The following is a 24,795-nucleotide window of genomic DNA, read 5'->3' on the forward strand; positions in this document are numbered from 1 at the left end:
TTTGTTTTAACCCTAGGGGATTTGGTGGAGAGCTAATGAGACCAGCTGGTAAGAAATTATATTTCTGTAGAATTGATTGTGCTTCACGTGTTGAAATTACAAACGAATATGTAAGTGTGTGTGACATAAAAAAAGCCTCATTACTACTATAGCTCATACTAATGGTTAGTGGTTTGAACAAATCTTTAGCTTTCTGATACAGACATGAATGATACCTCAAATTAAGGAGAGGTGTGTACCACTTATAATTTTGCTCTGGCAGGAAGTGGTGGAAGGCGGGACCTACGCCATATAGGAACCAGAATATCAATAAGACTTAGGGTGGGCTCTTTTGACTTGGACTAGTACAAAAATCCCCTAGCAAACCACCAGAACATTTTCTTTAGAAGAAGTTTATCTTTTCATCTTACTACTGGAGCTGCCAGTTTGCTAAGTTTCAAATGATTATTAAACAAGAAGCACAAACGATGCAAAAGCGGCAGCCCTTCCTGCGCTCGTTGTCAATCACTCCTTCGAATGGACCATAAAATGGGAGTAATGTAGGGAATAGTGAATGAGGGTATAGAGGACGGTTTCGAACACCGCTTATGTGTTGCAGCGTCTGTGTGTTGCTTGGCAAGGATTCCGCTTCTGAAAAACTACATTGTGTGGCGGGAGAATAATATTTTTTTATCAATAGCATTACATTTTTGTGTCTTTGTGTTTATTTTATGAAACCTTGACGGGTATGTGGAAAAACTGTTTTATAAAAGCAATAAGCCCCAAGAAGCCGGGATTTACAGTGACTTTAGAACAGCTGAAGGGGCTTTCAGGCACTCCGCTCCACGCCTCTTAGCTGTTCTGAATTCACTGTAAACCACGGCTTCTTGGGGCTTATTGCTTTATTTTATTGCTCCTGTCTCAAGATGGAGCGGTCTGTTACATTAATTTAAAGCAACACCAAAGATTCTTTTGTACCTTAAAATAATGTTTCCAAAATCGTTTCAGTGGTTCATCTACTCGTAACAGGGTGAACGGCACTTCTGCGTTCGCTTTGCGACCCTCTATCGGCTAGAACCGCACTTTGCAAGTTTGCCAGATCGCGTAGCGGATCTGTAGTTCGAATGAGACATAAGAAACTACAAATTTGACTTGCTTTACGGCAAGCGATACTACAGTCGATAGGTGGAGCCTATATAAAAAATAGCCGTGTCTGATGTCGCAATACATCATACTTTCATAAAACCATGCAACATACTCTACCTTGTCTGTGGACGTTATTTCCAAAGCCGGTGCTGAATAAACAAATAGCGTGCGTGCGACGGTAGGCTGCGGGCGGAGAAATGATTTACGACAGCGGTAATGGACAATTCCGCTTCCAACCTGTAGGGGGACCGAAGAGGAAAAGTGCTTTAGTGTTGCTTTAATAGAGTGTCAGCTAGACCTGTAGTTGTTACAGAATTTCCAATTCAGCAAAAAGTCACTTAATGCATAATTTTAGTGCAGCTAGTGTTCTTATAATGCTATCTGATAAAATTAATTAAACATCTTACCAATTTGGAATCAAGAAAGTTGTACCTTATTTATTTATTTATTTTTGCATGGGAAAGCACTAGGGATGCACAGGTTGTATGTCGGCCACCATATTGGTATCGGCCAATGAGAAAATTTGTCCGATATATTAAAGCGATAAATAATGGATTATTTCCTTCAGCTGGGACACTTCTGATGCACACTGTTCGCCTTGATGGTTTTGAATTGCTGTCATATACTGTAGGCTACATAAAATTCTAATGAGAACACCATTATAATTGTGTGCTTGGGACATGGATTTAATGGTGAGAGTTGTTTTTGTAATTAGACAAAAAAATATAAAAATTTGGATTTAGATTTATCGGCCAATACATCGGTTATCAGCTTTCAAATATTTTTTGAGGGTTATCAGAGAGTTGAGTTATTTCAAGAGTTATCGATATCGGCCAAAATTTTCATATTGTTTCTTTAACCCTTGTGCATTGTTTAAATTTACTACCTTTCGTTATGTTAGTGGCTGAAAACAGCCACTACTTTAAACTGCTGTAAAAATGTATCAGATAAATATTTTTTTCAAATTTTTTTGCATAAATCTATTAATCAACCTCAGTCCTGCTCAAAAATACTAAATGTTTAAAAAAAAATCAGGATTTTAACTCTTTAATTGCCAAATTCGTAAATGATGTCACTGATTTGGGGGAAAAAAAACACAAAATGACTAATTTTCAATATAAAATGTGATTGTGGACTGGATTTTTTTTTACCTTTTATCACAGTCTTGGACATGTCAAAGATTAGAAACAACATTGGTTTTGATGCATTGTTATTTTTTTTGCAGCATCAGATTTTAACTTTTTCTCCCTCATTTACTGTTCGTGGCTGTTTTTGCCCCATTGACTTCCATTATAACCACATTTTTTGATTGCAAAGCCATGACACCATATAATCATGCATTTTTGATTGTTGGTGGTTTTCCCTGTTGGGAAGAGGTAAAATTTGTAATTTTTACTGTTGATAACCAGGTGGCACCATTAACCCTTTAGATAGGCCTGTGCAAAAAAAAGCTTAGTTTCTGGCTTTTACATGGAGTATTATGGAGTTTATATGGAGTATAAAAGCATAATAAAGTGTGTGTGTGTGTGTGTGTGTGTGTGTGTGTGTGTGAACTCACCTTGATGCATGTGAGAAAATCAAAATATGCACCTCAGCTCTCAGAACTACATGGAGTAAACAAAAACAAAGTAAGTGTATTTATGCATCTGCTGCCTTTTGATGGTGAGAAATGCAGACTAAACAAAAACAAAGCAAGTGGATTTAAACGCGTGCATGCAAGCCTGCTGCTCATTTGATGGTGAGAAGAGCAGCAAGCAACATGAGAAAGGGCTTGACTTGTAGTGAAGTTTTAGAGATGATTATGCAGCCTGACCCCTCCAGCGAGCTGCATGATGTATCGTCTTCCCCCTCTGACACCACAGACTCAGGAGAGTCAGATCCTGATTTGGATGTGGCACCCTCATCATCCTCTCTAGCTTCCACTGAAGGCGAGGAGGATTCGGAGGATCCTGGATCTGGGTAGATTGGGAGAAACGGCGAAGTGTGGTTTTCCACTAACGCGGAGACAACTCCCTTTCTTCAGCCTGCCAGAGGCGTGACTCCAGGGCCGACGCGCTATGCCATCGCAAAGGTCCAGAACATGGATTCCGTGTTCAATCTGTTTTTTATGGAGGAGATGATTGACCTCATTGTCAGCATGACTTGCGTCAACACATACATGTTTGTACAGTCATACAAACATGTATGACTATGCTTTGTGATGGCATAGCGCGTCGGCCCTGGAGTCACGCCTCTGGCAGGCTGAAGAAAGGGAGTTGTCTCCGCGTTAGTGGAAAACCACACTTCGCCGTTTCTCCCAATCTACCCAGATCCAGGATCCTCCGAATCCTCCTCGCCTTCAGTGGAAGCTAGAGAGGATGATGAGGGTGCCACATCCAAATCAGGATCTGACTCTCCTGAGTCTGTGGTGTCAGAGGGGGAAGACGATACATCATGCAGCTCGCTGGAGGGGTCAGGCTGCATAATCATCTCTAAAACTTCACTACAAGTCAAGCCCTTTCTCATGTTGCTTGCTGCTCTTCTCACCATCAAATGAGCAGCAGGCTTGCATGCACGCGTTTAAATCCACTTGCTTTGTTTTTGTTTAGTCTGCATTTCTCACCATCAAAAGGCAGCAGATGCATAAATACACTTACTTTGTTTTTGTTTACTCCATGTAGTTCTGAGAGCTGAGGTGCATATTTTGATTTTCTCAGACGCATCAAGGTGAGTTCACACACACACACACACACACACACACACACACACACACACACACACACACACACACAAACACACACTTTATTATGCTATTATACTCCATATAAACTCCATATAACTCCATGTAAAAGCCAGAAACTAAGCTTTTTTTTGCACAGGCCTATCTAAAGGGTTAATGGTGCCACCTGGTTATCAACAGTAAAAATTACAAATTTTACCTCTTCCCAACAGGGAAAACCACCAACAATCAAAAATGCATAATTATATGGTGTCATGACTTTGCAATCAAAAAATGTGGTTACAATGGAAGTCAATGGGGCAAAAACAGCCACGAACAGTAAATGAGGGAGAAAAAGTTAAAATCTGATGCTGCACAAAAACTAACAATGCATCAAAACCAATGTTGTTTCTAATCTTTGACATGTCCAAGACTGTGATAAAAGGTAAAAAAAAATCCAGTCCACAATCACATTTTATATTGAAAATGAGTCATTTTGTGTGTGTTTTTTCCCAAATCAGTGACATCATTTACGAATTTGGCAATTAAAGAGTTAAAATCCTGAATTTTTTTTAAACATTTAGTATTTTTGAGCAGGACTGAGGTTGATTAATAGATTTATGCAAAAAAAATTGAAAAAAATATTTATCTGATATATTTTTACAGCAGTTTAAAGTAGTGGCTGTTTTCAGCCACAAACATAACGAAAGGGTAGTAAATTTGCCCACAGTGTACTGTTGAGTTTTTGAAAAATTTCAAAGCATTTTCCCAAAATATGTGTCAAAATAAGATTTGTCACCAAAAATCATTCCATTTGCTGAAACACAGAGAAAGTTATGGCCAAATTTAGACTAAAAAATACCCCATAGTGGATGAAAACATCCCCAACAGCACATAAGGGTTAAAAAAAATCAACCAAATTCTGGTATGATGACATGCGGTTGAAGGGGATGTGCATGAGATTTTGATAAAATTAAAGATAAAATCAAGTTAAATGTTAAATATAATTCATTGGAAAAAGTAATTTGATTCAAAGTGGAAATGCTGCCAAAAACTAATGGCACATAAAGTTGAAGGACGTGTTTTGTCCCATATCTTAGGAATCTGTGATTAATAGTTCAGGAAATAGAAGTTTAAGACATTGCAGATGGCCCAGTTACTTTAAACAGTTTTTTTTTACACCCTTTTCCTTTGTCTTTGTCTTTTTTTTTCTTTCAGTCTGTGGCCTCATTGAAAAGCTCTCTCTCTCCAAGATGCCTTTTAAAGATGACCCAGTTATCAGTGAGTCAACCACACCTCTTTACAATTGCATTATTTAAATATGTTAGACCACAAATGTCTCACGGAGGAGTAATTATTTGATGGATTTTTAATGTTGTCGACTTGTGATTGTAAGTTAATGTGTATTCTGATTTCTTTCAGCTGGTTGGCAATGGCTAATAGACGACAGCTTGAAGAACCTTCACCTGTTCTCCAGCGGTGCCAGACGGGGTATACAGGTACAGGCACCACCTAAACACCCAGAGGGCCTTACAACTGTAACGAATGTGGTCGTTATGAGAATATAATGTGTTTTCTGTAGGATGCCGCGGTCTCAGCATTGGCAGCGTTGTGTCAGCAGTGTTATCAGGTTCAACCCGGGGTAGCCGACCTGAAAATGCAAGGTACAGGAAACTAATTCATTTAACACAATAGCAGGTTGTGGTTATTATTATGATATATATTAACTCTTTCCCCGCCAATGTCATATACCTTTTCCTGGGTCGACATTTCATTCGGTAACGTTAGGCAGTTTTGAATTACATCCTGTCGAATGTTTGGTGATCACGTTAGCTTACTTGTGTGTAAGCAATGCTTCTATCCACTCCTGGTTTACGCAGATCATCTTCCTCGCTTGTTTTTGGATCTGGAGACGCTTTAATATTTCAGAAGATCTGTAATAGCGCCCCCTACCGTATAACAATGGCGGGAAAGTTGTTGTGTCATACATGACGGAAAATCTCGTCAATGGCGTGGAAAGAGTTAAATGTTGATTGGTACTTGTTGGTGTGGTTATTGTGTGTCCACATACTTTTGTCTATTTATTGTTTGTTTACATCCATTTGTTGCCATACAGATCAGTTGGTTAGTCAATACCTGTCAGCCCTGGAGAGTCCCGAGGTTCTGACACGCTGTGGCTGCGCTCTCGCCTTGGGCTCAATGCCTCCGTTCATGATCCATGGCAAACTACAGCAGGTCACACCTCATAACGCCTCTTGTTTTCAGCTCAAGTGTGAATCTGAGCCATTAGTCTGAGTATGCATACTCTTACGTGTTCCACAGATCTTGCCTGGGCTCCAGGCTGCCTGCAGAGTTGCTCAGAGACAGGAGAGTCGAACTGAAGCCAGGAGGGATGCGGCCACAGCCATGTCTCAGTGAGTAACACCTTCTCCTGTCTCCTCTGCGCTTGAATAACCAGTCTGCCAGAGCTTAGCGTGAGCCAGCTTGGTCAACGCCTGCTCCTTCCTGCAGGACCTGAAATTCATGTCTAGTTTCACTGCTTTGTCCCGTCTTGCATTGCATGTCCATGTGTCCTGTGCTTTCTTGTCTTCTCAGGGTGTGTGTAGCTGTAGGAGTGTGTGCACAAGGAAACCCGGACCGCGTCCTGTGTGAGGGCAACATAAGGCCTGTGTATGACGCCTTGCTGGGCTGTATGAACGACTACAGCACGGACAGCAGAGGGGATGTAGGGGCCTGGTAAGTTCACATGCTGCCTTGTGTTGCACAGTATACAAGTGCAACAGTGCTGTCGTGGTATTCAAACCTCAAAATAAAGGTACAGCCTTGGGTCACAGTAAATGCTCCTCCACGTGGACTACATCTGCTACATCTCCCTGCGGTTTTCTGCCAAAAATAAAAGTTCTATGGTTTAACGTTTACAAGCAAAGAAATTAAGACAGCTATTGTAAGCTATTAGTCTTGTAATTTTACTGTTGCTCTATAAAATAAATGTATTATTTATTTAAATTCTAGTTTTATTTTACAGTACAATAGTATTAGCATAGTAATACATGACTTTGTTGTTTTGTTAAATTATTATAATTTGGTGAATTAAAAATATTTTAATGATAGTAAAAACTATTATTATTATTATTATTTATTATTATTAAAAAAATATATAGTGAAAAAATATTTAGTGAAATAAAAATATTCGAATAATAACTTATTATTATTATTATTATTATTTATTCAAATATTTTAATTTACAGTACAGCGGTATTGTATTGCTACGCTGTTTATTGTGTGTTTTATTTTTGTAATTTAAAAAAAACAAAAACAAACTATTATTATTAAAAAAAAGTACAAAAAAATTGTCTATAAAAAATTAAATATAAATAACTTTATTTGACTCATTATTTGTCATTTAATATAAATAATTATGTATAGCCCTGGTATATTAATTTAATTAATTTAGCTTTTAAATAATTTTTTTTAGCTTTCACTTAATTTAACCCATTTTAAATTTTACTTAATTTGACTGGAACTTAAACTTAAACTGGCAGCTATTGCAATTCTACACTATACTGTCTTAAAATATAACGCTGAACATAATGTATTGTGCTCCGCTGCCCCCGGCCTGTATTCCTCAAAATCCCCACTGGTGCCCCCAGGGATAGCAAAAACTCAACGCGACGCTAAAAATGTGAACAGTCAACTTGTGCAATTGTCAAAGCATCAACAAATATTTGAAGCATCTCATGTGTGGTTGCGGTTCTCTGACAGTCATATTGTAGCTCAGATTTTTCGCGCTCGTTCTGTTTCAGGGTGAGGGCGGCAGCTATGAGCAGTCTCATGGACGTGACCCTGCTGGTGGTGGCGTCTGCTCCAGAGCTCCTCTCCTCTGACCTGTGAGGCACTATCAGTCTCACTTAACTTAAACACAGCTAACCAAGTGCACATTGCAGACTGCTCACAGATGTTTTTCTCATTTTCTGTAGTGTTCAGCGCATGATGTGTTGCCTGGCCCAGCAGGCAGCAGAGAAGATCGACCGCTACCGAGCCCATGCCGGAACCGTTTTCCTGCGGCTGCTCCATAGCACGGAGCCCGCAGTACCACACATTCCCCACCGGGAGGAGCTATTGAGCATCTTCCCTCCGTGAGTGCCACACGTGCTCGGAAACGTTAATATAGTCCAGTTTTACAAACAGACCTACTGCTTGCTCACAGATCGCCATATTTGTGTTTTTTACGAAAGATTTGTACGAAAACACTTGAACCCTGATAATTGCTGCTTGCAGCTATATTTATTATTATTAATATAATTTTTCTTCGCTAAGCTGATCGTGCAGACAAAACCGTAAGGTCTAGAGACGTGAATCTTGTGCTGCGTTCCAGTCCGCTTTTAAACACGTACTTGCAAACTTCCCTAAGCACTTCCCCTCGGGGGAATCCCCACCGCCATTTCGAAGTGCGCTCCACTTCGTGAAGTGGCGAGGGAAGTTTAGATGGATAGACCCTCGTTCCCTCGATTTTGACCGAGGGAGCGAGTCTACTTCATATGTACACTTCAGGCACCTATATGTCCCACAATGCAGTACGATTGTGACGTCCCCACAGATCTTATCTAATCACCACCACAACAAACAACTCTATGATATATTAATTCAATTTTTTTTTTTTTTTAAACAACCCAAACAAACCTATAAACATTTGGATGCTGCATTAAACAAATTCTTAAATGGAAAAATAAATAAATCAACTCCACAGCTGATTCCAAGTGATCAAGGGCTTAGAACGTTCCAATTCAGCACATTGCAGTTTCCGCCAGTAGTGGGCACTCGTGCAACGTAAGCAATGACATACATCCGAGTGAACAAGACGGAGGGAAGTTAGTGAAAGGCATGACAATTTTGGACTGGAACGCAGCACAAGCCAAACGGTAGTACTATTGCCCGCTACTCAGATGCAAAGCGTCACCCTGATCGGCCCATAGGGGGTGCTACAGTGATAAAAAATGCTAAATAGCTCATTACACCTAGACCGTTCGTCTCTCCGATTTCATTTCCTCATTAAAATTTTTCCACCATATTGGATTTTGGTCAAAACCTACTTTTCGGAACGTAGCAAACAAATTAAACCGATCTGATCAAAACATGGTTTACACTTGATGCATCCACAAAAGCATGAGGGTGCACTCACTAAAAATTTGACGTTGCAATTCTCAATCACCGTTTTGTGCAGTTTTAACAGGCCGCATTATTACCAACGTTTCAATTGGATGATATGAGGAAAATAGCCTTTTATACCAAACACTTTCTGCGGCAGACAATCACAGGTAATGTTTTTGCCTAAATTGTTTGTTATAGTTTATCGGTTGCATTGAAAAACTTGACTGAGTTGTGATGCACTGACATTTTGGCAGCGGAACATTTTTGCCAGAACATTTTCAGATTAGACTGAAACAGACCGAGATAACTGATGAAACTATGACATTTAATTGATGGCACATTTTGACTTTGTCAAGGTCTATTTTGTGTGCACATCATGTGAACAAGCACACAGGTAGTTTTAATAAGGTAGGTTAAAAATGCCAACTGTGTTGACTATCGATTTGTCATTTTTTTTCATTCGGTTTCCATAAACTCGATAGTCAGATAGAAAAAAAATTTGTATTAAAGAGGAGCTTTTTGCTGATTATATGCACTGTATTACATATAAATTTTTTTTTATTTAACCTCATTATTTAATGTATGTTTGAATAAATGTCATGAAATAAGTTTTTATTACAACCACCGTTTAAATGTGTTTCAACAACAAATCATTATAACATTGGTATTAAAACTGCCTTATGTGCAATTAAGATTTTTATATACAACAATTTGCGGCTTGATTTTTAAATAAACTTTAGTTTATTAAAAGTAATTTTTTCGCTGTATCACCACTTAATAGCGCAAGAGGAATGAGGAAGTTTATTTTTATCTTTGGGTCAATTGTAGCTATAATTTCATAACATTTTAAGGCCACTTGTATTTTTGGTTTATATACTACATTATATAGCATTTTAGTGTTTATGGTCTTATTATTACAAACACTACATTGAACTATGGAAAACATTATGCTAGTTTAAAGTAGAAATAAGGGCTTTAAATCTTGGTTCTCCATGACTTTGTCTCAAACTGTCAGTTTTCATTAATGTATTCTCTCTGATTGTAGAAAAAAACTCCAAAACTTGTCTGCCTTCAGATATTGACATGCGTTCAATTATTAAGAACTGTTCATCAAAAATAAATGTGGTTTTTTTTTGGCCTGGATTCTGGCTTAGTTTTCTACCTACACCTCTTTTTACCTCTGATTTGCATGCAACGGATGCGTCAGGCATTAACAAGGCTTACATTATGTCATTAAATTTGGGAGGTGCACTTTTGTATTGAAGTTTCTGGAAAGCACATCTTTTTATTTTCATTGTTTACAATTTTAGCTGAAGCTCAATAAAAAGTCCCATCCCAAATGCTTCAGTCATGTTTATCTCTGACCTCTGATGTTTTTTTTTTTTTTTACATGTACCCTAGAGAGGCAGTAAACTCCCTCAACTGGAACGCCGCGGCACAGGCCTTTCCTCACATCACGCAGCTGCTGCGTCTGCCTCAGTACCAGTACCACACACTCCTGGGCCTTTCCGTGTCTGTGGGTGGCCTCACCGAATCTACAGTAGGTCACCACATAAACACAACCATTAAAACACAATTCACCCTCACCCTTTTTCCCTTGAGAGGCGGCTGAGTATAATTTGTAAAAAAACTAAAAAAAAACTGGGGATTTTAACCTTTCTAAAGGTTAAAACACAGAATAAAAAAGGTTGTTTTCAGTCATACTTTTCAAACATCAATTTAGTTCTGTAGATTAATAAGGTATCACTTTACAATGAGGTTATAATTGTTAACATTAGTTACATTAGTGAACAATGAAAAATACTACTACAACATTTATTATTCTTGTTAATTGAAAACCTCAACATTACTAATACATTTTTAAGTTCAAAACTTGTATCTGTTAATACACAGTTGTGTAGTTAAGGCACTGTAAACTAACATTAGCATTTTATTAACTAACATTAACAAAGGCTAATAAAAATGTGTTGATCATTGTTAGTTCATGTTATTTAATGCATTATATAATGGTAAAAAATTAGACCTTATTGTAAAGTGTTACCATTAATACTTTACTATGTTAAAGTTAATTTAAATTACATTTTTAATCAATTTACAGTATTTTGAACAATAACCAACATTACTATATTGCATAATTCTTAACAAATAATAAGTTAATAAATAATTAGTTGTTCGTTCTAAAAAGTGAAAATGGAAATCGGTAAGATTTGTATGCAAGTTGGTAAGATTTTTTTTTATTTTTGAAAGAAGTCTTTTATGCTGGTCAAGACTGCTTTTATTTGATCAGTAATACAGTAAAAACAGTAATATTGTGAAATATTACTATGTAAAAGAATTGTTTTCTATTTGAATGTTTTTTTTTTTTTAAATGTAATTTATTCCTGTGATCAAAGCTGAATTTTCAGCATCATTACTCCAGTCTTCAGTGTCACACGATCCTTCAGAAATCAGTCTAACATGCTGATTTGATATTTAAGAAACATTTCTTCTTATTATCAATGTTGAAAACAATTGTGTTGCTTCATTTTTTTGTGGAAACCATGATACTTTTTTCAGGATTGTTTGATAAATATAAAATGTAAAAGATCAGCATTTATTTAAAATATAATCTTTGAAACATTTTAAATGTGTTTACTGTCAATTATGATCAATTTAATGCATCCTTGCTGAATATGATAAATTGTAATAAATTATATTAAATATAAAAATCTTACTGGAACTACTCCTCTGACCCCATGGAATGGGTTCACAGACCCCTGATTGAAAACCTTAATTGAAAATAAATCCACCACATAACCAGACCACAGCCATCAGAATAAGCATGTGAGGAAAAACACTATGGGTAATTAAATTGAGAAATGGTTCAGTTAGAGTAAATTGCGTGGTTAGAAAAGACACAAAAGCGACCAACAGAGGGAGCCGTCGACACTCTGTTCTCCAGAGAGTATGTCTATGGTGACCGCAGTCAGTAGTGTGAATAGTTTCAGGGAAATTGAGACTATTAGATCATGTAGGTTTACTTAACGTTGCTTCATTTCTTATTTGCAAGAATTGCAACACAAAAGTGGTCCGTTATTTTGGGTTTTCAAAAATAAGCTGGTGTTGAAACGCTTTGGTGTTTTAAGAAAATTTCTGACATGAGTTTGAATAAACTGAAATTTTGCCACAATTGCAAGTCTGTGCCCGTCCTGGCCTCAAAGTGCACAGGGTGTAAACGGCCTAGAGGCGAAACCACAGCTCCTCCAGTGGGCCAGGATTCGTTCAAAACAAATTTAGCTGGAACGGAGCAAGTGGGATTGGCACCATGTCCCTTAGCATTTGCACTCATGCTTTCGGTGGTGACTTAGGGCCCCTGGAGGGATCTTCAGCTCATCAGCTCTCATACACTTAATCTTTTCCTTTCTCCTTTTCTTTAAAATGCTGATTTTCTTTCTTCCTATTCTTACTTTCTATACTTATTTTTCTATGATGCAAAGCTGAATTTTCAATTCAGTTCCTTCAGAAATCATTATATGATGATTTAATGCTTAAGAAACATTTCTTATTATTATCACAAACATTAAACATTCCTGCTTCATAATTTTGTGGAAACTGAACAAAAAAATTGAAAGCAAATTTTTGAATGATAGGATATGTTTTTCTGAAGAACATCACTGTTATTCTTTTTCAATTTGGGATTGGAGATTGAACATTAATAATTTGATTTAACATTTGATAACAGTTAATAACAAAGGAATGTATTTGAATTAAAATGCAATTCAAACAGTTGTAATTGAAATTATTCAACTCCCATTGCAAATCCCCATCTGCAAAGATTTTCAGCTGTTTGCAATGAACAAATCAAACGGAAGTAATTGAAATAGCTCAACACAACAAATGTTTCAAGTGGTTTCCCCAAATTCAACTGAAAATGCAACTTTTAATGACAGTCTCAAAATTATTCAACCCCTCCATGGCAAGCATCTTTAGTTCAAGTCAGGTGACTGTGATGGCCACTGTAGAAACTTCCAGGACTTCTTCTGCAACCAAGCCTTGCTGGAATTTGAGGTATGCTTGGGATCATTGTCCTGTTGCAAGGTCCAATGACGCTTAAGCTTCCTTACTGACGGCATGACATTTTCTCTTAGGATTAGGACAAAAATGAATTCATCTTGCCTTCCACACGCTGCAGGTTTCCAGTGCCAGAGGATGCAAAGCATCACCGAGCCCCACCATGCTTAACTGTAGACAGAGTGTTCTTTTCAGCATATGCTTTATTCTTCTTCCTCCAGACATACCGCTGATCCATAGGGCCGAAAAGTTCCAAAAAGTTTTTTTTATCGCTCCATAGAACAGAATCCCAAAACTTCTGTGGCTTATTTACAGTGGGGAGAACAAGTATTTGATACACTGACGATTTTGAAGGTTTTCCTACTTACAAAGCATGTAGAGGTGTGTAATTTTTTATCATAGGTACACTTCAACTGTGAGAGATGGAATCTAAAACAAAAATCCAGAAAATCACATTGTATGATTTTTAAATAATTAATTTGCATTTTATTGCATGACATAAGTATTTGATCACCTACCAACCAGTAAGAATTCCGGCTCTCACAGACCTGTTAGTTTTTCTTTAAGAAGCCCTCCTGTTCTCCACTCATTACCTGTATTAACTGCACCTGTTTGAACTTGTTACCTGTATAAAAGACACCTGTCCACACAGCTGTGTTAAGGACATCAGGGATAAAATTGTAGATCTGCACAAGGCTGGGAAGAAGTTCAAGATGACGGTCAATCTCCCTCGTTCTGGGGCACCATGCAAGATCTCACCTCGTGGGGCATCAGTGATCATGAGGAAGGTGAGGGATCAGCCCAGAACTACACGGCAAGACCTGGTCAATGACCTGAAGAGAGCTGGGACCACAGTCTCAAAGAAAACCAGTAACGCACTACGCCGTCATGGATTAAAATCCTGCAGCGCACGCAAGGTCCCCCTGCTCAAGCCAGCGCATGTCCAGGCCCGTCTGAAGTTTGCCAATGACCATCTGGATGGTCCAGAGGAGGAATGGGAGAAGGTCATGTGGTCTCATGAGACCAAAATAGAGCTTTTTGGTCTAAACTCCACTCGCCGTGTTTGGAGGAAGAAGAAGGATGAGTACAACCCCAAGAACACCATCCCAACCGTGAAGCATGGAGGTGGAAACATCATTCTTTGGGGATGCTTTTCTGCAAAGGGGACAGGACGACTGTACCGTATTGAGGGGAGGGTGGATGGGGCCATGTATCGCGAGATCTTGGCCAACAACCTCCTTCCCTCAGTAAGAGCATTGAAGATGGGTCGTGGCTGGGTCTTCCAGCATGACAACGACCCGAAACACACAGCCAGGGCAACTAAGGAGTGTGTTAGAAGTGTGTTAGAAGTGTGTTAGCTCCGTAAGAAGCATCTCAAGGTCCTGGAGTGGCCTAGCCAGTCTCCAGACCTGAACCCAATAGAAAATGTTTGGAGGGAGCTGAAAGTCCGTATTGCCCAGCGACAGCCCCGAAACCTGAAGGATCTGGAGAAGGTCTGTATGGAGGAGTGGGCCAAAATCCCTGCTGCAGTGTGTGCAAACCTGGTCAAGAACTACAGGAAACGTATGATCTCTGTAATTGCAAACAAAGGTTTCTGTACCAAATATTAAGTTCTGCTTTTCTGATGTATCAAATACTTATGTCATGCAATAAAATGCAAATTAATTACTTAAATCATACAATGTGATTTTCTGGATTTTTGTTTTAAATTCCGTCACTCACAGTTGAAGAGTACCTATGATAAAAATTACAGACTTCAACATGCTTTGTAAGTGGGAAAACCTGCAAAATCGGCAGTGTATCAAATACTTGTTCTCCCCACTGTATATGATTTTGAGCACTTTTCTTGTGCTTTTTGGTCAGTAGTGGTGTATCTTGGAGTTGTGGCATGGAAACCGCATGCGTTTAGTACGCGCCTTACTGTGCAAGCTGAATCCATCGTGTCTGTTGCCACCAAGTCTTGCTGCAGGTCTTTTGCAGTCACTCAAGGGTTTTTCCTGAACCTGCCTTCTCATAAATCTGGTTGCAGCCGTTGATAGCTTCCTTTTTCTGCCTCGTCCAGGTAGTGCAACCATTCTTCTTTTAACTTTGCGAACTATGCTTTCAACGGTGTCTCTAGGAACATTCAGTGCCTTTGCTATCTTTTTGTATCCTGTTCCTTGTTTGTGAAGGCAGATGATATCTTCTCTTAACTTTTTGGACCATTCTATTTCTAACATGCATTCAAACCTAGCCAGTTCAGATATTTCATGTGTTCTAGCTCAAGCACACCTGGTGCAACTAATGAAGCCCTTGATTAGTTGCATCAGGTGTGTTTGAAACAACACCTGTTTTGCAGATTTCTGCTGTTGTGAGGGATTCTATTCAAGAGGTTGAATAATTTTGAGACTGCAGAAGTCATTAAAAGTTGCATTTTCAGTTGAATTTGGGGAAACCACTTGAAACATTTGTTGTGTTGAGCTATTTAAATTACTTTTGTTTGATTTGTTCATTGCAAACAGCTGAAAGTCTGAAAGTTTTGCCAATAAAGTTAAGGGTTTGAATAATTTCGATTACAACTGTACATATGAAGTCATGTAGTGCAACTAACATGTCAAAACCTGCAGGTAGTTATCTAATAAAAATAAAATGGCAAGGTTAGTTCAGGCTTAAGTTCTTATTTCTATATATAAAGTCTGGTAGATGCATTATTCTTTCTCCATCCCACTTTCTTAGTGTTTTAGGCTCAGTGCCTCTGCTCCAGTGGCTGTTGGGACATCAGCTTGATTTTAAGCCCTTTTGTTATTTATAGCCACCAGTGTTTGTTGATGAAGAATAAATAATGTAAAGGCCTTTTAAAGGGAGCTTTGAGCATAGTAAATGTCAACTCATCTGCCAACTGGACCTATAAATGAGTCCCCCATTAGAAGCGCCAGAGTTTCCTCCCCCTCTTCTTTGATTAGAGACACGGTAGAGGTTATGCTCTCACCTTCAGCCTGGAACTGGGTGATCTCTCTAAGCCAAAACTGCTGGATAAATGAGCGGTTCTCACAGACTCAACACTGAATGATCAAGCTTCTCTCTGAAGATCAGCTCCCTCTGGACAGCTGAGTCCGTACTGATACCTTACATAATCATGCACCATCTGACCCCTCACACACATTAGCACACTGCTGCATGGGAAAAGTTTTCATTCAATATGAGTGTAGTGGGTAAATGTTCAAGATGTGGAGTGAAAGTACTGCTTTCTTTGCTTATTATTTCATGTTGTATCTGTGAAAATATAGGAACATTCTGTCTCGTACCATTACTTCATATGACTTGCACTGAATTGGACTGCCTAAAGCTGAAATGCAATTAAAATCTATTTTCTATCTATTTATAAATATATTTTCTAAATGCATGCTATTGATCTTATTGTGAATGATTAATCTGTGCATGTTTAATTTTTTTAAGAATGCTTTGACCTTAATCATAATAAAAAAAAAACTGGGCCTTCCAGTGAAAATTACAGACTTCTCTCTGGTGGTGAATGCCGGTCTTCTCCAATCTCCAATAATTTTCCCATTTTGTCTGCCTTTAATCTAAATTTAAACCCATTTAAATGATTGGAGGTTAAACCAGTCCCTGCAAGCTCATGCTCCTCTTACTCCACTTTTATGTGCAGTAACCACAACTCAAAATCCAATCAACAATCGATACATAAATCCAAGTCCCTTCCCTTTTTTTCTTTTTAATCTGCTACTCTTGGATTAGTCTCGCGTAGCCAGACCTTCAGACTGATATCAGAATGGCCTGGTCTCCATCGCAGCTTTCATTAGCCAAGGACCGCCCAAGATGAAGACTGACCGACATGCAAAGCAACCAGGGGTGTGAAAATATAAAGTTGATGCCCCTACAATAACAGACCGGTTTGCGTCTAATAAATTATTAGTTCAAGAATGTTGTGCCAAGTTTACTGCAAAAATGACGCCGTGAACTTCACATAGTTGAATCCAGCTTTTAGTTTATCCTGATTAGCACTCATTGTCACAGTAGTAAACACCACAGCTTTCTTTTTCCATGAGGGGGTTTGGCATCACAACGGCTTTGTTTCCAGGCAGACCTGTTGCCTTTGGCTAGCCTGACTACGTCAGACTTCGTACTTCCGCTCAATTTCATTTCGCTTCTGTACTCAGTCTGAGACAGCGTCAGAGCTTTCCGTTTTCCTCCGGCCTGAAAAAAGCCGGCCAATCAACGAACAGAGGGCGGGCTGAGAGCCGTGACGACGTAGACACTGATTGTACCGTGGATGCGTAGATTTACTTCACATAATCTGCAAAAGTCGTTCACAGCCATGTTCACTCCGGTATTTCGCTCGATGGTTTTGTTTTCGCATCATGCGATGTTTACAGTGGAAGTTAGATGCGGCTGAGCATGCGCATAACACACGCCATAACCAAACGTTATGTGATTGGCTTCCGGGTAACCAATGGTTTTAAACTTCAGACAAGTTTATTCAGACACATTGTGTGCCTCATGCATCAGACATTCATCCATGGAAGAAAAGATCTTTCACAATTTATTATTTGGCTTCAAACTGTGATGTGAATCACAATGCATCTTATATTTTGATGGATCGATCCACAAAAATAAAAATAAAACAATTATAAAGCTGAAGTGTGTATTAATAGAAATAAAACAATACAAACATTACACACTTCAGCTATTAAAAATGTGTATTTAATACTTGCTCATGAATTAATACTTGTATTTATCAAAGCATATGCAAGACAAAACTTTAGGGTCACACGGTCCAATTCTCACTATTAACTACGACTTTTACCTCAATAAACCCCTAATTACTGCTTATTAATAGTTAGTAAGGTAGTTGTTAAGTTTAGGTATTAGTTAAGGGATGTAGAATATGGTCATGCAGAATAAGGCATTGATATGTGCATCATATTTATTATGATCTCATGCACAGTCACATAAAACAAGAGGTTTTTTGAGGGGGCACTAGTGGCAGTCCTGACTCATTTGATGCCTTAAGTAATTTAAAACACTTGCCCCTGGTTTCACAGACCAGGCTTAAGCTACTCCCAGACTAAAATGCATGTTTGAGCTGTTGTAACTGAAAGCAATACATCTTAAAAATATGTCACTGACATTGTTTTGTCTCAAGATCCACATAAATAATGTTTTTTTCTAAGGCACACTTATAAAAGCTTACTTAAATGTCCTAGTTGAACTAAGGCCTAACCTTGACTTAATCTAAGCCCCGTGAAACCGAGCCTTAGAAGTTATATAAATGCAAGACCAATCAGTTTAGCTTTTTTAATTAAATACACTTTTATTTTCAAAATAGTTTTGAAGAATACAATCGTGATGTGGATTAAAATTCTGACCTAATTATTGTAATTATCCAAAAGCAAGCAAGACATTAACTGTACGAGACAGCCAGTGATCATGATGTGTTTTCATTGTATGGAAAATAAATACAATAAATAAATATAGTTCATATATTATATGAATAATTACCAAATATAATTTTAACCATTAATAGATCAGTCTCTCACAAGTAAAAACTTTTTTTTGCGTGTTTGCAGGTGCGTTTTTCCTCTCAGTCTTTATTCGAGTACTTGAAGGGCATTCAGCAGGATGACGCAGCGCTTCAGCAGTTTGGAGACACTTTGTTGCGCATCTTCAGAGATAACCTGCACATTGACAGGTACAACTGCACTGCAAAACACAACATAGCCACAAAACCGCTGCATATAATCATACAGATGCAGTGAGGAAGATGTGGGCGGTATGGCCAAAAATCTTAGTATCAGTAATTTGACATCATAGTAATGGTGTACATGCTTGAAAGTTCAACAACAACAACAAAAAAATTATTTATTTCACATTTTTTTGGAACTTGGTGGCTGTGAACCATATGATAAGATTTTATTTTTTATTTATACTATATATTTTGATCTGCCCACAGGGTTTCTGTACCTTTGCTGAAGATGGTGGACCAACTTCTCGCTAACGGCTGTTTTGAACTCTTCACCAGCGAGGAGAGGTGAGCGTGGGAAAGCCCAGCGTACATTACTGCCTCCCTTGGCTCAGATACACAAACCATCCAAAGCTCGGCAGGAGAAATGATATCATGACAGAAATACACAGAAAGGACTCACACAGGGAACCTTTGGGAGAACTTGAGATGAGCCCGGCCAAGTCATATGTTGAAACACGAAGACAGAGGGTGAATGTTTGTGTTGGTTTGGTTTAATCTGTAAATTTTTTTGTTTTGTTTTCAGTCATCCTTTTTGCGTAGAGCTGCTGTCCCTGTGTAAGGAGGAAATCAAGAAGTCCAAGGATGTCCAGAAGTTGTTTTCATGTATAGCTGTGTAAGTGCAGTTGCGTTTCCAACACTCTGTGGATACATGGGGCAAATAAAGACCAATTCACGCTGCACCGACAGACGCAGATCAACACCGATAGTCGCCAGATTACAGCAAGCCACTTTTCAGACATTCTTATTGCAATTCAGCTTGTTCAACTGGCGAAAACAAGCTCTGACAGACGCCAACGGTGGTAACGCACTGAACCAACAAAACACGACAAAGTGTCTTTTGCCGTCTGTCGGTGCAGTGTGAGTTTGCCTTAAGGATGTGGAAATTGAGAAATCTAGTTGCTCCAATGTTCCAAATTCTTGATATGTAATATTTTGACAAACTTTTACACTGTTTTCAATGAAAATGTTGATTTAATGACTCTAAAAAGATTAATTTGTGCCCTTTCAGGTGTGACTATTGGATTTAGTGTGATCTCTCTTGTGATTGGTCATTGTTGGATGGAAACACCAAAATCTGCATAAATTCTAAAAATGTGCATAAAAACGTGTGCGCTCGTTTTAGTTGGATCATTTGTTTCTCCGATAAGAAAACATGCGCATAAACTACGACGGAAACACATTTGCAGAATAAATTCCTCTGTGCATCAGTGTCACTGTCACGATGTATATGTATATTTTCGTTTCCACGTTTCTATCTGAACTATGTTTGTTTTAACGAATGTATTTGTATGGAGTTCAAATAATTTTTTGCATATTGATATATTTTCCAATTAATTATTTCTAACTTTTTAATTATGAAAAACAAACTGTATTGCTGCAATTGTTATGCATGTGTTATTTACCATCTTAAAAATTAATTGTGAAATATCACACATAGGCTACGGTCAGACTGCAGGCAAATGTGGTGCAAATCAGATTTTTTTGCTCATATGTGACTCGCTGTTTTTCTCATGACACTGTGAACAGCACAAACCACATGGAATCTAATTCTTTCAATTTGGATTTGGGCCACTTCCATATGTGGTCCTAAATCCGATACAGGTCAGATGTTTTGCAATGCGACCTCAGTCTGAAATGTCATATCGGAATCCATGCGACTTGTACGTCACTCTAGATCAGGGTTTCTCAAACTCGGTCCTGGAGGGCCACTGTCCTGCACAGTTTAGCTCCAACCCTGATCAAACACACCTAGCTGTGAGTTTCTAGTGATCCTGAAGACATTGATTAGCTTCCTCAGGTGTATTTGATCAGGGTTGGAGCTAAACTGCAGGACAGTGGCCCTCCAGGACCGAGTTTGAGAAAGGGAACTCTGAGTGTTCTCAGTCACTTCAAAGATTTTACATACTCAATGTTATCAAGACAATTGAAGACAATTGAAGGAGTGATGTGTCAGAACTCACAAGTATTACAGTGACAGCTCTATATACACTTACTTTAATGTCCTCCGTGTTTAATTCCTTATGACATCGAGTTGCGTGATGTATTTTTATCGTTCTTTTGCGCATGCGGGTCAGTTCAGGACCATGATCTGTTCGCACTGGAATCTGATATTGGCCACGTTTAAAACAACAAAATGTGAAGAACTGTACAAAAAAAGGCTCACAGTGTGAACGTAGCCATAGCCAATTGGCTTTATATCACTCCTCCCTAAGATATTCGCATCGGCCAATCTGTCGATCACTGATTAAAATAGGCTCTATCCTGCAGCCCTTCTGACTGACTCCCACTCTTTCACCGCAGGTTCTGTGGAATGGTGCAGTTCCAGGGTGATGTGAGGAAGAATGTCTTAGTGCAGCTGTTGATGTTGCTCTGTCACCCCTTCCCTGTGGTGAGACCATAAGCAGACCACTTCAGCCCAGACTTAGTCTAGGCACTTCTGATGTAATTCTGACTCCATTGTCTCTCTTGGGTCTGTAGATCAGGAAGACGACTGCCAGCCAGGTATACGAGATGCTCTTGACCTACGATGATGTCATTGACGACGATCAAGTGCTGGCTGATGTCATGGCCTCGCTTAGTGACACTAATTGGTGAGTGTTGACACGGGGCTTATTGGAGGATTATGATGAAGAACTTCAGCTCAGCTACTGATTTAATGCTCGTTTCTCGTTCCCTGTCTTAGGGAAAGTGACATTGCTACTGTGCGAACCCACAGGAATCAGCTCTGCGATTGGTTGGGAGTCCCAAGGCCGACTCTGGTAGCCAAGGTGACACATTTAGGCATCTAAAGAGGTTTTATGGGAGAACATTTTGTAGTGTGGGGGATGTTGCATCATACGGCATCTGACATCCAGATGCTGCTTTCAGTGTTACGCATCGACTGTTGGGAGATCAAGGTGTTTTTAATGCGTTAGTGGTTGTTCAGTTCTCCTAATCGGACACAGAAACCATTAGGTTTCAGTTACAAGAACATTTGCAATTAATGCGGACATATCATGAAAATCTGACTTTTAAAATCCGTGTTTAAGTGCTATAATCGGGTCCCCGGTGCATCTACCAACCCAGAAAACATGAAAAGTGACAACCCAGTAACTTTGTTTTGGTAAGCCTTTCTCTGCAAGCATGTTAAAAAAGAAGCCGATCAGGTTTCTACGTCAGAAGGGGATCTTATTATAATATTACCGCACCTTAATCTGCTAGTTTCCACCCACGGCGCCCCCATTTGGTTTTCGCAAGCGACAACAGTGTAACCAGTTCTAACGCAATAGCAAAAGTTTGAGCAAAGCATGCAAACTGTTCTGTCGTCGCTGCACAGACGAGCACACAACACTATTTGGCCAAAAAATGTCACAGCTGTCTTATAAAGACCTCAGGGAACTGCCAACTTGTGTGAAAGTTAAACATGACGGTACATGCAAGTCGATGAGATGAATCAATGTAACTCCACAACAACTACATACATTTATCCACTAACCATTCAGAAACGTCCAGGTTCAGTTTAAAAGTAGCAAAACTCTTCCTGAGTCTCTCCGTAAGTTGCACTCCATTTATCTGGGGGGTATTTTGAGCTGAATTTTCACAGAAACATTCTGGGGACTCCATAGATTTATATTATATATTGTGAAAATGGGAATAATTTGTCACCTTTAATCTGTGATGAATATGCCTTTCTGCTTCAATATGAAGACTTTCTGTCAGCACAATACTGCCCATTGCTACAATGAAATAGATGAGCTGTCACTCAATGGAATAACTGTTAGTAATAATAAAATGGTACGCATGTGTATATACAATGTGTGTGTGCACTGTAAATGTGTGAGGTCAGTAAGATTTTTCAGGAAGAAACCTTACTCAAAAGTGGTGCCTTAATATTGGTTTTAGTGCATTTGTCATCTCGTCTTGTTTGTTTGTTTGTTTGTTTCAGACTTCACTTCAATAGATCTGTTCAGTCTCACCTGGACAGAAGTTCACCTGTCGGCCTCTCTGCATTCTGTCTGGACATCAGGGACAGTGTCCTTATGTCTTCTCTGCTGTCTGATAAAGTTGTCCATCTAATAGTATATTACCTGTCATCATTAAATTATTAAGGAAAATGTCTTTGAGCTCAGTGCTTAATTTTTTTTTATTATGATTTCCCAGTTTACCAAGTTAAAGGGATGGTTCAGAGTAATTTCAACCTAGGGTTTTTCGCACCATGACCTCGAGCCAAACACCCCCCCAGAAGCTTTTTTTCCCTTGGTCGAACATTATTAAAGTTAGAGCTTATTTAGAGATATCAGCCGGATGGCTTAGTGCAGGCGCTAATGGATCCAAGGTTGTATCCCATAAATTACCCCATTAATAATGCCTGGAAGGGTACCAAACTTCTACAGTAGTACAAATAGATTCTGTACTCATAAAACGAGGCATTGGAAAGTTTGTAAGTACATCAGGAGTTTATTGAAATAACACTTGCCTGACGGCTCATGTTACCGCTAACCCGGTCGTCGAGGTCACTTCAGTGATTTGGGAAAAGCTTGTAAAAGTCCTGGCAGAAAGCGATGCATAAGGATGTAGTGTAACGACGCCCAGTTCCAGGAATGCACTAATATTTTGTTGGTAGTACCAGTTTGCAACAATTATTAGTTAACACTAAGTTGTCAACACTTAAATAATAAAAAATGCATCGCTTTCTGCCAGGACTTTTACGGGCTTTTCCCAAATAACGGAAGTGACCTCAACGTCCGGGTTAGCAGTAGCATGAGCCGTCAGGCAAGTGTTATTTAAATAAACTCCTGATGTACTTACAAACTTTCCAATGCCTCGTTTTATAAGTACAGAACCTATTTGTACTACTGTAGAAGTTTGGTACCATTCCAGGCATTATTAGTGGGGTAATTTACGAGATACAACCTTGGATCCATTAGCGCCTGCACTAAGCCATCCGGCTGATATCTCTAAATAAGCTCTAACTTTAATAATGTTCGACCGAGGGAAAAAAAGCTTCTGGGGGGGTGTTTGGCTCGAGGTCATGGTGCAAAGGACCCTAGGTTGATTTTACTCTGAACCATCCCTGTAACTTGGTAAACTGGTATTTTTATTGCAAATTATTCATAGCATGTCATTCAGAGGCATATGAGGTGGAGGATCCATTTCCATATTTGACTTGTTCCAACACAAATTCAAGAAATCGTTCACCCAAAAATGAAAATTAATAATTCATATTTGACGCACTTTCATGATTCCAAAACCAAATCAGCGAACAGATCAGTTTTTTGAGGCTATGCTTTTCAATAAACCAGTTGAAACGGTTCACAAATCTGATTCATTCTTTAATTATTTCATTTTACTGACTTGGTTCATTTGGACTGCTTTTAAGGTGATACTTTGAAAGCTTTCTGATACTTTAATGCTTTTTTTCCCCCCTATTTGGAACTTAATAGCAGCTGTGGTATGAAAACGGCTGCATCAAGATTATTTGAAATATTATTGTTCCACAGAAACAACACTGAACTGACTTCAGCTGAACAATGACACTATTGATCACTGTAAAGCGGCTTTGAAACAATCTGTATTGTATAAAGAGCTATAAAAATAAAGGTGACTTGACTTGACTTTAAATGATGACATGAGGGTGAGTAATATTTATTTTTTGGCACATCCATGTCTTTAACCCCAGCTTGTTGTGTTTGTTTCACTAATAATAACACTGGTGCCTTTTGGCCCTTTTTTTTACCACCTTCAAATTGATAATTGGGTTTTGAGGGAACATAGGTGCACTGGGACCTGAAGGTAGATTACTTCCTTCTCTCACACCCTCAAACAATTAGTTCCCCCTCTTCATTCTCATCCGTCACAGCCAACACAACAGCTTTCCAGACAAGCATTATAGCAATGAAACTCAATCTAATCCACCTCATTATACTCCAGGGAAAGTGTTAACATTTACAGGAGAGGAAGCCCTGGCAGTGGACAGATGCAGCTTGGCAAGCTCATTCCAGTCCTGGCTTCCTATCCGTGTGGCTGATGTCTGACTGTGGGCCGGACGAGG

General features: G+C 38.9%; 1 protein-coding gene across 1 annotated transcript in view; it reads left to right on the forward strand.

Moving 5' to 3' along the window:
• tbcd (tubulin folding cofactor D) overlaps positions 1-24,373 on the forward strand; it is a 47,718-nt gene extending 23,345 nt beyond the window's left edge. Inside the window, exons 23-40 of the mRNA XM_084110397.1 lie at positions 17-48; positions 5,042-5,104; positions 5,246-5,322; positions 5,406-5,487; positions 5,940-6,058; positions 6,146-6,237; positions 6,419-6,559; positions 7,627-7,710; positions 7,801-7,959; positions 10,373-10,511; positions 18,589-18,710; positions 18,972-19,049; positions 19,288-19,377; positions 21,066-21,153; positions 21,243-21,355; positions 21,448-21,532; positions 22,690-22,947; positions 23,773-24,373. Coding sequence (XP_083966523.1) covers positions 17-48; positions 5,042-5,104; positions 5,246-5,322; positions 5,406-5,487; positions 5,940-6,058; positions 6,146-6,237; positions 6,419-6,559; positions 7,627-7,710; positions 7,801-7,959; positions 10,373-10,511; positions 18,589-18,710; positions 18,972-19,049; positions 19,288-19,377; positions 21,066-21,153; positions 21,243-21,355; positions 21,448-21,532; positions 22,690-22,704 — 1,579 coding nt within the window. The 3' untranslated portion in view covers positions 22,705-22,947; positions 23,773-24,373. The remainder of the gene's footprint in view (positions 1-16; positions 49-5,041; positions 5,105-5,245; positions 5,323-5,405; positions 5,488-5,939; positions 6,059-6,145; positions 6,238-6,418; positions 6,560-7,626; positions 7,711-7,800; positions 7,960-10,372; positions 10,512-18,588; positions 18,711-18,971; positions 19,050-19,287; positions 19,378-21,065; positions 21,154-21,242; positions 21,356-21,447; positions 21,533-22,689; positions 22,948-23,772) is intronic.
• The last annotated feature ends 422 nt before the right edge of the window (positions 24,374-24,795 follow it).

This window comes from Abramis brama (genome assembly GCF_963993115.1).
Source record: "Abramis brama genome assembly, chromosome: 1".
NCBI lineage: Eukaryota > Metazoa > Chordata > Actinopteri > Cypriniformes > Leuciscidae > Abramis > Abramis brama.